Raw genomic sequence first — 19,098 nt, 5'->3', positions numbered from 1 at the left:
GTGACAGCAGCCCATTGGTTTGTCTTCTGAATTGACAGGCCAAAGCGAGAGACCTCCCCTCCATATTAGGAACTTTTTTCTATTTATTTATTGATTTATTGATTTATTATTTGAGCGCATGGAACTGCAAAAGGCGAATATCCACACAGCGCAGCCGCTGACGAACGTACACTGCGTTTAAATCCTGCTCTATGAATGTGCCTTGATTTAACTCCTAATTTTGTTTTATACAATCGTGTGATATGGGAACATAACAGGTTCTGTGTTGAATAAGCTCAAAACAGCCGCGAGTATTCATGACGAGGTAAAGTGAGAAACGGTAAAGTGCTAACGTTTCACTTTAGCACAACTACAATTTACCTTGCAGCTAACAGCAAAGAAATATGGTGGGATTTTTTTTAAAAGAATAAATCAATAAGATAAGTAAGAATAAGATAAATAAATAAGAAAATAAATAAGAATTTATTTTAAAAAAATGTTATTATTATTGCTTAAATTAATATTGCAGAAAAATCACTTTTATAGAGGCTGTTTTCGTATTTTCTACAAGTGTTTAATTTTTTTAATTACAAATATAATAGTTTATTATATATGTTTTATATATTTTAGAAACCATATAGCCATATAATGTTTTTTAGCCTGTAACTACCATGATCTTTCATTTAAATGAAACTGGCCTACAGTTAAACTACAGTCTATAAAACAGCTTTAAAGTCTGGATCCCATGAATTAAAGACAAAGCTTTTTTTTCTTCTTTAAAAGTTTTAACTTTTTTAATAGACCTAATGAAATTTTCAATGATTACATGACATGACATGTCAATGACAATGATTCAATGTCTTACTTAAATGATGTGTTAACTCTTGAATTTTTTTTTTACATCTGTGTAGAATTTATTTCTGTGTAACATAAAATAAAATACATTGAGTATTTTTTTTGTTCATACAATATTCAAATGGTAGCATAACCAAAATGGCCAACATTCTTTAAAACATCTTATTTTGTGTTTCACAGAAGTCATACAGGTTTGGAAGGACACGAGAGTGAGTTATGACAGCATTTAAAAGCAGTAATTTTACTTTACTGCATCCTAGCTCAAAATCATCAGTGCTTTACTGTCAAGTGCATTTCTGTGTGACAAAAAGGCAATATTAAGTTTATCTGCGTTTGCAGCAAATTCGATAATATCTATCACTATTTGTCCTTGTCCTAATTTTATTGATTTATTCCAATTTAAGGCCCCAACCCCAGCAAAAACATTCACAGGGAACTCATGGGCCGGATGGGCTGGGTTTGCCAGGGCCGAATTTTAGCCCCAGTCCGATTAAAATATCCAAAAACCACTAGAATAGTGTTATATATTTAGTTGACTTGTGATACATAATCCCGAATGTTTCCAAGAATGTTTAAATCCAAAGAAATGAGCAATTTTAACCAGGATATGGATCATGTCAGTGCGTCGCCTATCCTTGACATCATACCCTCGATTTCCAGAATCACCAAATATGCTTTAATATATGATGTGTTTTATTAGACAGGATAGCAATTGTTTGGATACAATCCACATCAGAAAACTAATCATCGTTACACAGCTCAAACACAGTTAGTCTTATTGTTTAAATCTGTTTCTCTTGATTTACCACGAGCACCATGTTTTACCATGCCTAATATCGATCTAGCTCACTGCAGTGTGAACAAGTGTCTCATAGTATCTGAGCAAACACACAAAGCAGCATTATAACATATTTTAATACACTCAAACGCGTGTGTTTAATTTGATAAAACAGCGGCGCGTTACCCCACATACACATGAGCGGAAGAGGCGACTACGGCATAAGAAAAGCTTTACGAAATCAAGCCGTCATCAAGCTACGACTTTGCTACGACCTCTAGCAGCAAAAAATTACATATTGTGGCTTTAAAATTGACAAAATACTAAATTATCATTAAGAAAGATAATCTCCCACATTCAACTCCAGTGCCTTTAAATCTAAAAAACCAACACAGACAAGAGGGAATCATTAGCGCTGGGGTGAAGGGGGCGGCTGGGACAATGATTCAACACTTTACTCAAGCTCTCCACATCTATTCATCCGAATCTCAGAGCAGTGTCTGGGGGCAGGGCAGGGCAATGATGTCATCGCTCTCTGCATGCTGACCGTGTGACTCAGACGTGCTGTCAGACAAACAGCTGTGCGCACTAACATTCTCCTTTTGTCCTGTATGGAGCAACGTCTCAAAAGACCTGTCAATCAAAGCACCCCGGGACACAGACCTGTGCAGGAACTGACCCTTCGCCAAGCCCCGCCCCTTTGCCTACTATCGCTAAGACCATCGCATAGGAGTTAATTCAGCTTATAAAGTGATAGGATGTTATTGTGATTAATTAAATGTGATAGGTTTGCTACTTCATCTGATTAGATTCTATTCTATTCTGTTTCATAGTGTTTGTGCTTTTTTAATCATGTAACTGCGTAATTCAATGACTGGTAAACATGTTTTACAACAGCAAAACTCAAATTAGCGAGAAAAAAGATTAGCGAAGTCCACACCACAATTATAACGATAACAACACATTTTTGGAATAGCTTTCACAATGATTTTTTTCCAGCGTATGAACGATAAAAACACTGACTGCCAATCAGAATCCATCCTGCTTTAGCGAGCTCAGGCATTTAAAGTGGCAGACGACAAAACTGCAAAACATAAAAAAATGCATCAATGTTTTTGGTTGAGCATCAAATTTGATATTTGATACAAACTGAGAAAAATAGATTTTGGACAACAAAACCAGTCAGAGGGGTCATTTTTTTGGAAATTGAGATTTATACATCATCTGAAAGCTGAATAAATGAAGGTTTTGTTAGGTAGGCCAATATTGAGAAATATTGAGAAAATTGTACAAATAAAGTCCATAGTAATTCATATTACTACTATTAATACATTTTTTAAATATATTTATGGTGGGAAATTTACAAAATATTTTCATGGAACATGATCTTTACTTAATATCCTAATGATTTTTGACATAAATGAAAAATCAATACTTTTGATTCATATAATGTATTGTTGGCTATAGCCACAAATATACCTGTGACTTATGACTGGATTTGTGGTCCAGGGTCAAAAAATATGCAATTTAGTGCGTTTATTTGTATCCCAAAAAGTAAATCCAAATTCTGATAGATTGTAAGGTAGATCATTGAGATCTTGTATCAGCCTACTTACAAAAAATGCATATAAATATAAATTATCACTCTATATCTCTTAACCATCAATAAGATGATATTTAAATGCTGCATTTTATGTTCAAATATCTGTAGTTTTTATTGTGGGAGCAAACAATAAAGCAATACAATAAACATTTCTCAAAAGCCTGATGGATCTTATTTGATATTCACGTTTGAACATGATTTTTCTGAAAATGATGCATGGATAATCAAAACCAAAGCTGATTCATTACAGTATGTTTTCTTGTTCTTGAAACAGTACAAACAACATAAAAGTTATTTTTACTCCATAAAAATCAGTCAAGATTTCACATGCAATAAAGGCATGCAATAAAAATGTAACACAACCTGAAGTTTTTACAATTATACTTAAAGGTCCATTAGTTGCTTAAATGCGTGCAACAGATTTAAAGTTCATGTTGATAATTGAGAGGTCATTGAAATGTATATTATAGAGTTAAAATACTGAAACAACAATCCTCTATAGATAAAAAAGAAAAGAAAATATATAAGCTTAGAAGAATCGATAAAATTAGTAATGCAGCCATTGCTAAGGTACGATTGGTCAGTAATGTTTTAAAGGCAGGGCTTAGCAAAGGGTCAACTGCACCCACAAGAGCTCGGGAGGTCACTGAAGCTGCATTTCAGATCACAGCTGAAGCTAGTATTCCGCCTCCCCTAAATCATCCAAAAACAAAAACAAATCCCACATAATCCCATCAGCGTACTCAAACAATAGCAGGCCAGGCACTGGAGAACTGCAATCAGCAGCTAATGCAGAGGATCAGGTAACAAGACCTGGATTGTATCTTTCCACTTCAATGCCTCAAAAGAAGAGTTTGCACAATCAAGCTCTTTGGATGATGTGCTAGAGCAGTGATTTACATTTTGCTTTGTTTGTTCCTTATAGGCGGAACAGACATGCCAGGAACACCGTCAATCACCCTAGCCTGGAGCATTAGTCACTGCAAATTTGCCCATTTACAACATGATTTTGCAGCGTCCAGCATTGTAGCCAATCACAGGCATGGTTTAAGTAACCGGTTGTGCGAATCCGCCCAATATCCCACAAAACGCTGAACGAGTTTCTCTTTAGTACCAGTTAAAGTTCTACATGCTCACAAACCTAACCCTATCCCAGCAGACAAAGTTGCATTGTAAGTTAGATTTAAATTTATTTAAATTCAGTGATTTCCACAAGTGTGCTGAAATCAGTAGGGCTGTACCAGAATATCTGAATATTCGTTCGGTGGGTTGGTATTTCGTTTTTCAATTTTGGGATTCGGATATTAGTTGTTGTTGTTTTTTACACACCTGGCATCCCCCTCGAAACGGTTATCATTTGTGCTTAAACATGTTTACACTATAAAATCTGGCGAAATACAATACTCTTTTTTTATTTACAATTATCATACAGCCTAGCCAACAGTTGAATAGGAATCCAACCTCATTATACTTAATAAATATATTTGCTTCTTCTTAGTGTTCCCTGCGACGGAGTATATTCTCTGTCTAGTGCACACAACTGCACGGGTTTATATGGAAGAAACGCATGCCTGAGCTTGCATTTTGGGTTAAGCTGCATTGGCTTGACATTGTGGAGAATAGAATAATTGAATCAAAATGTATTAGCCTTTGTACCTATTAGGGATGTGAGGGTGAGAAAACGTTCCCTTCCCATCAAATTAGTGCTAGTGCAGCCGTGAATGAATGCCCATGCGGCCGCGCGCATTTTACTTTCGGTTTAGAATTAGCACCAATTCGGGGGCGGGTTGCTTGGATGGTGGGTTCATTAGCCTATTATTCTTAATGAAAATTACAACAACAAAACAGTACAATGACAAACCACCTTAAATATGCCCTTTTACATTTAGCTTTGAAACCAAATCTTCTGCGAACTTGTCATTCATCACGAGAGTTTAATCTGAATTTAATCTGACTCCTGCTGCTGATGTGCTGAGACGCTCGCTCGGCTCACACTGCACGGTCAGTTTTTAAATTCTAGTTTTAATTTGTTCTCTAACTGAACTTAATGATTTTTACAACTAAAAAATATCAAAACAGTGGAGGGCTAAGCTTCAAATATTCAGTGTTGTTTACTACCAAAGCATCGGAGCTCTAAAAAGGGATATCAACCACATGGCAAACACTTATACTTTTAATGGTTCTACCTAATAACATATTAGACAGGACCGTAAAAAAATGTGAATGCTGTGCTTAGACTCTGGCTGGCATTCTCAGTGCTGTCAAAATAAAAGTCACAACAATAAGCATAGCTTACGTCACTTCAGAGCTTCCACTGGCGGTGCAAATGCAACCAGGAAAAGTATCCTAGGGGAACATTTAGTTCTCGGGGAACCACCCTGATACCTAGTTCCTATAACTAAAGCCTAGTTCAGACTGCACGATTTTCAAACTCGTCGGGTCACTGCTCTTTTCACACTGCATGACTATCTGGGGTATCATTCAGTCACTGCTGTGTTCACACTGACCGATGGTTTGACGACAGAAGAGTTCACACTGCATGACTGAACAAGAGGAAGAATCACCGACAACTCGCTCTCTCTCCGGTGCGCAAACTACGTTTCCCAAACACACGTGCGATGTGACAAGTCAACAACGCGAGATCACACGTGCGTCAGACCGGAGTTTTCGCGCAATACTTGGAATTGTTATTAAAAAGGAGAAACTGCAAAAAGTTTGCTTCAAATTGTATGTGTGCTGATTTGTGGAGAAAAAGAAAAAAGATTATGGCAGAAGAAATTGTTGGAGAGACAGAGGGAGCAAGGATGTTCTGAGAAGACAGTTTGAGGTAAATCAATAATTTTGTAGTGCTGCTGCTGCAGCTGGATGTGCAAATGTTTGGCCTTTGTTTCTGTTTGATAGAATTGTAAATATATCTATTAAAATACTGATATTCTGCTCTATTACTCCTCCCTGAACCTCCTGCTGCCCTGTATCTCACTCTTTCATTGGCTGTCGGTCATCGCCGATGTAATTTTCAGTCAGAACGCAGTTCACACAGCAGGAGTTTCAATCGCAGACAGGTCCAGATATTTAGCATGCCAAATATCTCACCGGCGTCAGCGGCTCGTCGGCGATTCTCTTTAATCGCATCTTTAATTATTCACATTGCGTGATTGTCACTCGCGTGCACGAGCACCGATTTGCCTGTGATCTTGGCCATTTGTTGGCGATTTCGCAAAACCTGTCGGCAACTCAAAATCGGGGGGAAAAAATCGGGCAGTGTGAACTAGGCTTTAGTTCCACATTTTTATATCTTATTTTCTATTAAAAAAATATGGCATGCAGTTGATTCAGACAATGGTATAAAGCTAATCAAAACATCACTCAATGTAAACTGTGATAATTATATTTAATAATCACAATTACTATTTCATGGGAATAATCGACAATCATGATTTTTGTCATAATCGTGCAGCCCTAAACAAAACATATTATGAAAACAGTCACATTAAACCTGAACCAGAAACCTAACGTCGCCACATATTGGCCTGCTCTGAGATCGAAGGTCTGTAATTTCAGCCTGCGGAGTGAGCAAGCCTGTCTGTCACACACACGCACAAGTCTGATGATGGTAAAAGAGTGCATTAGTGCCCACCCACTTTTTCAGAAGTGTTGGTTCCACGTGTATTTTGTCCATTCATTTCTCCAAAAAGGGATTTTAAAATAGTCTTTGTTAAAGAGCTATGAACCAAACCAACAAGCTACAACGTGAATCACAACATTACAAACTAACTTTGACTATTTTAAAATTGAATAAAAACACTGTGAACTTAATGGCTTTAATGAAGGGAAGAACTACAATTGCATAGAAATAGTTTGTGATTATATCTATAGAAACAATATTTTAAATATGCATAGTATATTTACAAATATTTAAGTTGCTTGACAGCAAAGTGAGAATCATCAGGTCTATCATAAAAGACACACACACACACACACACACACACACACACACACACACACACACACACACACACACACACACACACACACACACACACACACACACATCGTCTTTTAGGGCAGACACAGTCTGGGTCATCGTCTATCCTCTACAAACTAGCACAGCAAAAAGTTTTCGTGACACTTCCATCCCCCTCTGGTTTTCCCTCCTTTTCACCAATATACTGTGTCCGTAATTGCTAGCCTCAGATATAATACGAGAGGCATCATTACTGCCAGCCTCAAATGTAATGAAGGCCCCCATAATGGCAAACTGCAAAGCCACATTATGACGGCACATTTCAATGTGCTGTAATTTGCAGATTCTGCTGCAGGTCAAAGCTGTTCCGGATGGTCTGTCCATAACATATATTTGTCATATAATAAGATCCACAAGGGTCTCGGTTTTCCCAAATCAGCATTGTAAGCAGATTGCATTGGCCGTATATTAAGTTCGGGAGAGAACTGGCTCTGAGGATTCATCTCATATACGACTGATAACAAACTCATAAAATGCATCAGCATAACACGATCACAACGGTTCTAAGCTCTCATGATGCATAATGCACCAAAATAAAAAGAAAAGAAAAGAAAAGCTCTTCACAGTTAGTGATAAAAAACAAATTATGTATTAACAGAGATATTTTAATGATCAATGAAATTACTAACTATCATGATTCATCAAACAGCTTTTTAGTAGCCATAAATTCTTAAAAAGCCATAAATTATCGATCGATCGATCGATCGATCTATCTATCTATCTATCTATCTATCTATCTATCTATCTATCTATCTATCTATCTATCTATCTATCTATCTATCTATCTATCTATCTATCTATCTATCTATCTATCTATCTATCTATCTATCTATCTATCTATCTATCTATCTATCTATCTATCTATCTATCTATCTATCTATCTATCTATCTATCTATCTATCTATCTATCTATCTATCTATCTGGCCTTTATACAATCATAACTTTAAAACTTTAAAACTATTTTAAACTTTGAGGTACCACTTTTGTCGACAAATCAAAGTCTGTTTCTATGTACATTCATTTTCTAATTATAAGTTCTGTTAAAAATATCTATATTGCCCTGTGCCGTGCTTTTCCCTTGTTGTAGTACTGGATTAGAAAAACAAATCCAAAAATAGATGGATTCAGAACGCTGACACAGCAGTTTAATTCCCCTGTCCCAGTTCATTTCCATTCCTGCTAAACTGGTTTAACATCGCTCTGTTCCTTGCTTACGTTGTTAGCGCTCTGCCTGTTTATCATCTGTTTGTATGCAGTAAATCAGCCTCACTGAAGGTTTCGGCTATACTTACTGACTGGGAATTAATCAGTGGAACATGAAATGAGAAGGTGACGAAAGCTTCTTGGACTTTTTAACCAAATAAGCAATCAATCAGTCAACCTATCAATTGCTTCTTATCCATTAATTTATCAGACAATGCAGATGCATAGATACAAAAAATATATACTTCCTGAAATGAAACACTAGTACTCTGTTCAAAAACCTACTGGGATTTCTATGTAGGCAGCATTTTAAGACACAAAAGCTGTTCCAAAAGGTGGGCCGCCTACTATGAAAACTTCCTTTGGGCCTAATTCTATTTGAATTGCATCTATTCACCACAGAAAAGTAAATCCCATGTAGCTCCATATGTAGGCTGTAGACAGCAAAGCAGCTTTTCTGAACAGTAGAGGCTTGAGTAAAGCATGTATGCCTCACCTGAGTCGCACTAGTTTTGGTCCAGGGTAACAGACACTCAGACACTAGAGAGACAGTGGACGGCAGCAACTCTGGGAAAGGATTTGGGACGGGTCCCATTTGGGTATCATCCACCTCTCTACCTTTCCTGAGGAGAGAAAGAGAAACCAGTGATAAGAGACATGAATAAAAACAATCACCCTGGCTCCAACAACCAAAAACCCAATTGGACTTTTAGCTTTGTGACCAAAAAAGTTTAGGATTCTGACATGTTTTATTCATCATGGTGATCTTCAAAAAGCCTAAACACAACTGCCAGAAGTAAAAAGCTAAACGTTGGCTATAAATGAACTACACCATGGTCACATGACTTTAATGTCACCATCAAGCTGCTTCTTTTAATTTCCTCGAAAGTTTGAATTAGAATAGATTGCAAGAGGGTTATTATAAACACAACAACCCGACTAATTTGCTGTGATGATGTTTAATGTCAATGGCAACCTTTGTTGGCAACCGTATATGTCGTAAAATAAAAACGTGAAAATATCTTGAGCCTGTTTTCAACACACACCTTATTTCAAGCATTCAAAAACCCATTGACTTGAGGCACATTTTTGAGCCAATCATCTCAGCTGAAAATGTCATGTGACTCCTTACAGATCTATTTATTTAGGCTGACAAATCCTTAATGTCCACCTTTCTGTCCAAAGTTTTCACATTTTATTAATCCACACACTTTTTACACTTTTATACCCCATTTTAGCAATGGTTCCCTAAGGAGACCGGAACAGGACAGCATTCAAAGGGATTTATGGTTTCAGTTTTGGTGCAAAATCACAAAGTCCATCTGCAAAACTCAGGGATAGCGAGCGGCATCAAAATAGCACTTATCATGCATGTGAGACGCGAACGAGATTTCATAAACCAGACGATCTGCATTCTCAGCGCAGCAGACAGCAGCTGTGTGAGGCAGAGGTTGATGTCATATGATGACAGACCGGATGACTGAAGTTTCGTCTCCCAGGCAACACTTCAGCCAGAGATGACTTCATCGGCTGTACCTGAACGATCCCCGGAGGGCCGGTGTAAAGCGAGGAGCGACAGTCTGAAGCTGCGTGATCGTGTGCTTATTTATAATCCGTTTAGAGAGTTCTGTTGATGGGTAAATCACACGGAACACGTCGAGAACATGCTCGGGTCATATTTCGCCGCCTAAACTGAAATAAATATTGTTTGCTTAAAGAAAATGAAGCTTGTTTGTAGAGATTTGATTGCATTTTCATTGTAATAATGCGGAAACAAATAATCCTAAATCTAGTTCAATTGTAAATTTTTAATACATTAGTTGCATTTATTGCACTGCCTTTTATATATGCTGAAAAAAATATGAAGATAATTGTTTGGCAGTGATTTCTAATGCATCACAGTTTTATTGTGCTAAAATTGTATGCCAATTCATGTTTTTTATTATTTTCCTTTTGATAAAATGAATACAATGTGTATAAACAGTAACTTGCTATTGTAGTAGCTGCAAACTAATTTGGCCGGTGTGTGTGTGTGTGTTTTGCTCTATTTCAGCTGGAACGCCCAGCAAAGAGGAGGAATGTATACTTGAGAAGATTAGAGAGAGAGAGAGAGAGAGAGAGAGACAGAGAGAGAGAGAGAGAGAGAGAGAGAGAGAGAGAGAGAGAGAGAGAGAGAGAGAGAGAGAGAGAGAGAGAGAGAGAGAGAGAGAGAGAGAGAGAGAGAGAGAGAGAGAGAGACTGCTTTTATATTTATACTATTCACTGAAGCTTACAAAAAATATCCACAAATTCACATATATAGATTAAAATAAATTGTATTTCTGTGATCAAAATTTACTGCATCATTACTCCAGTCTTCAGTGTCACATGATCCTTCAGAAATCATTCTAACAGGATGATTATTATATTAATTAATTAAGATGAATTAACTTTTTGTTCATTAAAATATCATGAAAGAAAATGCATCAGTCTCCACAAAACTATGAAGCATCACAACGGTTTTCAACACTTATAATAATCATAAATGTTTATTGAGCAGCAAATCAGCATATCAGAAGGGTATCTGGAGGATTATGTAACACTGAGGACTGGAGTAATAATGTTATAAAATGATTTTTATACTTTCCAAATGGTATATTCCATACCCTACCCCGATCCCTAAACCATTACACAAACTTTCTGCATTTTTACATTTTCTAAAAACATCAGTGTGATTTATAACCGTTTTCCTCATGGGGACCAAAATGTCCCAACAAGGACAATTATTTCGGATATTGCCATTTTTGTGGGGTTATAGGGTTTACCAAAACACACACACACACACACACACACACACACACACACACACACACACACAGTTTTTGTGACATATGGGGACATTCTATAGGCGTAATGTTTTTTATACTGTACAAACCGTATTTTCTATCCCTTACACTGCCCCTAAACCTAAACCTACCCATCACAGGAAACATTCAGCATTTTTAATTTCTAAAAAAAAATCATCCTGTATGATTTATAAGCATTTTAAAACAAAGAGTAATGTCCTCATATTTGACCCTCTCCTTGTAATACCCATGTCATTATACACATTTTTGTCCTCATATGTCACAAAAACATGCCCACACACACACACACACACACACACACACACACACACACACACACACACACACACACACACACACACACACACACAGTATATTCTGTCTCCCTCCTTACACACAAAGAAACACACAAACTGGCATATGTGCTTTATGGGGACTCACCATATGGTTTTATACTGCACAAACTATATATTATCTCCCCCTACACCACACACACACACACACACACACACACACACACACACACACACACACACTAAAACAACAAAAATCTAAATCTAAGCAAAAAACACTTCAAGAGAATCACCACAACAATTTATCTTGAGTGCAAATTGGAAAGAATAGAAATAGAAAGAGAGAAAATTAGTGAAAATCAATGTCCTGCATTGAAATCTGCAGCAGCCATAAAGTGATAAAGTCTGAGTATTTGTATATGCGTATATGGCAGGGTGACAAGATTCCCAGGTTTACTTAGGATTGTCCCAGTTTCACAAGGTGTGTCCCAGGTAAACAGTGAATTGTCCTGACAGTGCACATTTTTAACATCTTCGTTTGTGTTATATTTTTATAGTAGTTTAGAGTGATCAGTTTTATGTGATCAGACGTAATATTTATTTTTTGTCATAAAAACTTTACAACACATGTAAGCCTTTATACCCATTTTTTTTAATGATTGTAATAAATTCTTACTTAACCTGCCACTGTTAGCTATTTCTACCTGACTTAACCTATAGAACTGAATCTCACTTCTAAGTCGCTTAGAATAAAAGCGTCTGCTACATGGATAAATGTATCTTTATATCTAGTTTTGTTGGTATTAATGTATTTAGGTTGATTCAGTGATATTTTTCACTTGAATGAAACTAGTTAACTTAGATGTTATCATTTTTAAGCTTATCTTTTTTTCAGTGTTGATGACAACACACTGCCAAGGGTCTCATTTCAAATGGGAGCAAAATTATGTTTCAAATCCAAAGACTTCTTGAATTGTATCTATTATAGTTTGGTTATGGCATTTTTGTGGTTTGGGTTCAAAAGGTTAAATCTAAGGAAATGGGACAGCCGCGGGATGTGTTTTATTCAGCTGTACGTGTGTCTAGATATGAGTGAGCACAGTTGTTTGTTGGTTACGGCACAAATAAACACATCAGAGTCCTCTTTCGAGGGCTGCATTCAGGCCGCGCCGTCATGATCTCAGAGCTACCATATCACAAACACGCCGAAGACGTGACATGCAGTAAAGTGCTAGCACAGAGGGCCGCAGACTCGCGATTCCTCCCAGAGCTGGAGAGAAGCAGGTGCTTGATTTGAGTCCAGTGTCTGTGCCGTAACCATTGATGAGAACGTCTGTTTACAGGTACAAAGTCTACGCCGTTTTCACATAGACCTTACAGAGAGCACAAAGGCGGCTCTAATCCATGTCCGATATAACGTGTTAACGATTAACCGGTTGGAAACGAGGTACGGTATCGACGTGGGGACGTTTGTTTTTATGACCTCATTTGGCAGATTTGCTCAAAGCATAAAGTCTCTTTTTTTTTTTTTTTTTTGAAAACAAGACTACTTTTTGCTTCTCAAGTACATATCACGATTTTAGATATTTGTACTGGAAATCAAGACAAAAATACTGAGGCGAGCACATTTTCATGGACGTTTGCATGTACAAAAAAAAATGCACGATAGAAAGTGTGTATCCTACCTATTCCCCTTGAAGAGCGTGGAGACTGCAGCATTAGGTGGCTGCAAGGGCGAGCGCAATGGGATGAAGGCTGGCTCGACGACGTTCCCACTGCCTCTCGCTCCCCGAAATATGGCCGCTTTCTCGCCGAGGCTGCCAGAGGTGTGTGTCTCATCCAGGGAGTCACTCATAGCACTCATGGAGCCAGGTTACATCCAGCAGCTCATCTGGAGCACAAGACAGGACAGACACCATCAGGATAGGCCCGCGGAAGAGTGTGTTTGTGTGTGTGAAGTCAGCGTGCTCCTGTCGCTGCCACAAAAACACACACGCACATGCACAAACTCATGCACACACACACACTGCCCCTGCATGGCAGGACGTCCTAGCCTGGGAAGTAGATCCCTCCTTCCAAAACATGATCCGCAATAAAGTTATTTTTAACTCTATGACTCCTGAATGAGCTCGGCACGCTCTTGTGCACGCACACACAAACAGGCCTCTCTCTTCTGGATTTCTAGGCTTCTTTTTTCCTTTGCAGACCTGCTCGGACAGACAAAAGGTTTCTTGGTTATAGGTATGCAACGTAGCTCTGTAATGAGAGCTGGAGTTCGGCCAGACAGTAAAACCTACTGTTCCTTTGTCACGGACTTCGCTCCGCTCTCTTCTCTTCTGGCCTGAAGCCAAGCGGGAAAGGGTTGACCTCTGTGTTTGTGTGTATCACTCATGGACTGGGACTTATAAAGAGACCTGTACTGATAACAAGAGCACTAGACGCCACTTTACACAGAAAAATCATGCTTTGTTATAGTTTATCAGCATCTATGGATCCATGAAAAACCTTTGACATCCATTGAACCTTGTCAATGCACTAAAGTTTCTTTAGATGTTTAAAAATGTACACTGAATGGTCCTTGGGAAACCACTTTTTTTATTCTATCGCATCACTGGGGAAAAAAAACCCTTTTGGAATCTCTTTTTTTTTTACATTTTATTTTAGTTTGTGCCTTTTATTATGATAGCACAGTATGTAGACAGGAAATGAAGTGGGAGGAGGAGGGGGGGCTGTCGGGAAAGGTCTTTACAGATTTATTAACAACCCTCTTCGGGCATAAGAAAGTACTGTCAGGATCTACTAAAGACACACAGAGGGAAATTAGTGTTTGCAGTTATTTTTGCACTTGACCTTATTGCATTTGCATTAGTAGGAGTTTCCCTTCCAGGTGCAAAATTCATGGGCGGAGAGAAATTAAATATCTGAATTTAAACTGAATTTGCACATTGTCAGTAGATTACCTGAAGAACTTTCCACTCCCATTTGTGCTTTTATTAGATTTTATTCGATTTGACACATACCAGATGTGGGTTTGATCTGGGCCGACATCATGTTGTTGCCTGTGTAATTTGCCCTTTTTAGAAAATCTCACCCCAAATCAGATAATGCACAGCAAAACACTAGTTGGTTTAATGCACTGATTAGTGAACGTGCTGTTATACACATATCTTTTTAAACTTAATTTTTTTAAGAAAAAGGAGACTTCATAAAATCTCAAGAGGAACCAGCTGCAGCCATTCACCTTTGGTAAGGCCAACTCATCATGCAACACTACATTTACACAAGTCAAACATGATCTGCTTGTTTTTAAAATAGTATTTTTACACATACTAGATTACTTCTGTCCCAAATGCCATGCTAGTTTATGTTGTATTGGTGTTGGTGAAGCGTTTTTCTAACCAGCAGTCTCTCTACGGAAGCTAGTTGAGCAACAAAGTCATTCTAGTTAAAGGGATAGTTCATTTTAAAATTAAAGTTCTGTCATCCTTTACTCACCCTCAAGTTGTTTCATAGCTGTATGAATTTCTTTCTTCAGCTGAACACAAGGGAAGATATTCTGATGAATGTCAGTAACCAAGCAGTTAACTGGAGCCATTGACTTCTATAGTAGGAAAAAAATACTATGGAAGTCAATGGCTTCAGTTAAAGGGGTACTTCAGAGCAGGGAAAATGAATCTGTATTTAAACTGGGTCATCAATGTAGTAGAAATGTGAAATTATTTTTTGAATTTGGTGCCTTCTAGACTGAGAAAAGACAGAAAATGTATGTTTGTCTCATGGGGATGAAAGACTACAATTCCCAGAATGCTTTGCTGCCCTGTGAGGCCATTCTCAAAGCCACCAACTTGATTACTGTGACTGAGTTGGAGAAGACACTACAATTAAAAACTGAACATGTCTGTATAATGAGTGAGTCACTGCGCGAGTATCACAGCACTGAGCACTAACTGAAGGAGTGAGATAAATGAGCTCTCGTGATGAGAGCTGAGGTAAACTACACTCAACTTCAGTTGTATACATTCACAACGCGAGTTCAGTCTGGCGTGTTTCAGTTCATGACTTTTCAAGCTTAACTTTCATAGAAATTAATTTGACAAGTTAAAAGCCTTACATTGCTCACCATAGCGCCGTTTAAATGAGTGCCTGTAGCAGCGAGCTGAGCTGTGAGTGTGATCTCCATCCCCCATGCGCGGGTTCAAAACATGTGGAAATGGCTCCCTCTGCTGGCTGTAGTCTTTAGCCTTTGGCCAAACATTCCTCCTATGATGCAAATATCGTCAATTTGCATCATAGGAGGAATTTTTCCAGAAATAAAATGCATAAATCTCTTGTCTCAGGGGGATATGAGGGGGGAAAGCACAATCATTTGAATATACTCCAGGGTTTCTACTGATACAAAGCAATATGCTAATCGCTGAAGTAACCCTTTAACTGTTTGGTTACTGACATTCTTCAAAATGTGTTCAGCCGAAGAAAGAAATTCATACAGGTTTGAAACAACTTGAGGGTGAGTAAAGGATGACAGAATTTTCATTTTAAAGTGAACTATCCCTTTAAGCTAGTTAAGATGCTTAAGTGTTCAGTTAAAAATTCTGTCATCCTTTGCTCACCCTCATGTCGTTCCAAACCAGTATGACAGCATGAACACAGAAGATTACGCTTTTTGAACAACACTGAAGTCCTAGACGACACTTGAAAAATATACATTGAAATAGAAACAAAGTCATACAAGTTTGGAACAACATGAGAGAGTAAGAGTAAATGATGATAATCTGTCTCTACTCGCAACCTTTAAATCTTAAAGAATTGGCACCTTTTCAATTCATGGATAAGAATTTGAATTAAAATGGCCATGCCATGTGAATATGAATTCAGTGATATTCTGAGAAATAACGCGTTGTTTAACGTAAATATATATTATGTGCATAAAATGAGTTCCATCGTTCGAGATTTGTCTTCTAGTAAAGCCCGGCCCTAGCAATGCCAAGTCAAGGGTTCCATGAATGAATGCAGGTGGTTTTAGATAAAAGTGTCTGCCAAATGCATAAATGTTATCTCCATTAATTATGGATATCCATTACATTATACATCATTACATCCACATTCAAATTGCAATTCTGCATCTCAAATCAATTTGAAATTTAAAAATCAATCTCACTTCAGTTTGGAATGATGCACAACATTAATGCACATTAAAATTAAGTTTAAATACAAATTAAACTTGTGTAATCATTGATTTAAGTTTAACTGTTGCTGTCTCTCATGGGCTGTGAACTTAAAATGAATGACTTCCTGATTTGTTGCTTTAGATTAAATCCCCTTTACAAATACAACATGACCAGCCCATAAAAGTGAAAGCAGATAAGAAAGATGAAATCTGAAAAGACAGAACCAGCTATCAGATGCGATAATGGCATGCTCTGTTGTTTACCTTTCAGATCAAGTATTAATGTGCTGCTCTTCGGTCAAAGTCCCTCCTGAAAGGGCATCACAGCGAGTTAAAATGAACACAAAGTTTAGCGCTTGAAACTATTCGCACCAGTCCTGTTTATAGCACTGCTCTCAGCAAAAGCGTTTTGGAGGACTATTACGATAAAGTTGTAAACTTCAGTGCTTTTTCCACATCTGCTGTACTGACTTTGTCCACCCACACAAGTGCCAAACTGCTCTGAGGTGATTATCCATCATTATGGCATCCCTGGATATACTTCACAAATGATGGATCCACTGATACAGATACTGGCATCACTGTTGGGTCTGATTGTACTCGTTCGTCTGTTGCATACATATTTCATCACAAAATAAAGATGAAAAATATGTTCTAATATTTGTAAAACTAACTGGAATACTGTATAAAGATTCAACATTATGTTTTTCAACTTCAAACACTTTTAACTGGATACTAAGTCAGGTACTGCACTGCAAAACAATACTTAGTTTATTGCTGGGACTGATTATGCAAAATTCACTTTTGTAAGGTGTTTGAACACCGGTGTGTGTCCGCAAAGTGTGAGAACAACCAGCCTCTAATGATAAAAATCCACTCACTCATTTTTTTTTATGATTCTCATAAATCAAAAGCAGTCTCTTTAAATGTGCTGATTCAGATTCCCCCTACAACGACGTCATTGTAGGGAGAAGCCCCGCCCACAGCCGGTGACAATCTGCACTATTATCATAGACACAGCCTTGATTGAGAAGCAGCCATAGAAAAATTAAAAGAAGAAACTGAATTACAACATGCAACCAAAATTGTCTATGTATCTATCTATGTATCTGTGTGTAAATGTATCTCTATCTATCTATCTATCTATCTATCTATCTATCTATCTATCTATCTATCTATCTATCTATCTATCTATCTATCTATCTATCTATCTATCTATCTATCTATCTATCTATCTATCTATCTATCTATATTAGGGCTGCGCAATATATCGAAATTATCGAAATATTGCAAATGTACATATCGCAATATACATATCGCAACGGCATGCAATATCTGAATGATTTTAATAGGCTACTTCAACATTGTGAAAAGTGTCCGTTTTAGGTTGACGCATAGAGCAGAGAATAGACTGGGCACACGACTGATGCTAACGGGACTTGCTTGATGTTAATCAAGAAGACTATTTAAAATAACATTTGCTCGCCATTTAACGGACAGGTACATCTGTGACCATTGAGATGGCTCTATAGCCCCTCCCCGTGCCCATAACTTGATTATGTGTGTCTGTCTGTTGTTGTCTTTAGTTGTCCAGTGTGTGAGCTTTCTTGTGAAAGTGGCTTTTATGTTCTGCAGAGCAGGAGCCTGCTGAAAATCAGTTTCATACTGAGCCAGACCCAATTGTCCTTAATCTTTTCCTGTTTTAAAAAACATTTTTTTTTTAAAGCGTTATTAAACACAATAATTTGCGAAAAACAATAACTTGCAGTCTTGCGCTGTTTGACACACGCACGCACAACGAAAAGTGAACGACACTGCTGGTCACTTTCAGAAGTTGTAGCGATGCTTTCTTTTACCAGAAAGAATGTGAAGCACAAATGGTTTAACTCTCAGTTTTTAAATAATTTTAAAATATATAATTTAAAAAGATTTTACACACTAATTGCAATACCGTTATCGCATATCGAATATCGCATTATTTAAGAAGATATTGCATATCGTATTTTTCTTCAATATCACACAGCCCTAATATATATATATATACATATATATATATATATATATATATATATATATATATATATAAAATGAGCTTCATCACAGAAAGTTCTACTGGGTTTAACACAAGGACACCCGAGGACCGGGCGGAATGGCGGTCCCAAAATAGGTGCTGGGCTAAAACACATTCTTCTGTTATCAGTCAATGCAAACGCTTTCTAATTACATTAGCGGGACGTGAGAGGCACAGCTATTTCAGTTCAGTCCAGATACTCTTGTGTGCAGTCCCACACGACAACAACAGCCGCAGGACAATACACACCCACAGAAGGGTCTCAGCTACAGTAAGTGGGTTCAGAAAGCTGATGATGA

General features: G+C 37.6%; 1 protein-coding gene across 2 annotated transcripts in view; it reads right to left on the bottom strand.

Moving 5' to 3' along the window:
- grb14 (growth factor receptor-bound protein 14) overlaps positions 1–19,098 on the bottom strand; it is a 113,905-nt gene that overhangs the window by 54,433 nt on the left and 40,374 nt on the right. For both annotated transcript variants that reach the window (XM_067444573.1, XM_067444574.1), the window contains exons 2-3: positions 13,247–13,452; positions 8,940–9,066 (exon numbers count right to left, since the gene is read on the bottom strand). In XM_067444573.1, the coding sequence (XP_067300674.1) occupies positions 8,940–9,066; positions 13,247–13,425 (306 nt within the window). In that variant the 5' untranslated portion in view covers positions 13,426–13,452. The remainder of the gene's footprint in view (positions 1–8,939; positions 9,067–13,246; positions 13,453–19,098) is intronic.

Source organism: Pseudorasbora parva, chromosome 5, assembly GCF_024679245.1.
Source record: "Pseudorasbora parva isolate DD20220531a chromosome 5, ASM2467924v1, whole genome shotgun sequence".
In the NCBI taxonomy this organism is placed as follows: Eukaryota; Metazoa; Chordata; class Actinopteri; order Cypriniformes; family Gobionidae; genus Pseudorasbora; species Pseudorasbora parva.
The sequence above is the reverse complement of the archived record's forward strand: the minus strand, read 5'-3'. Positions and strand labels throughout refer to the sequence as shown.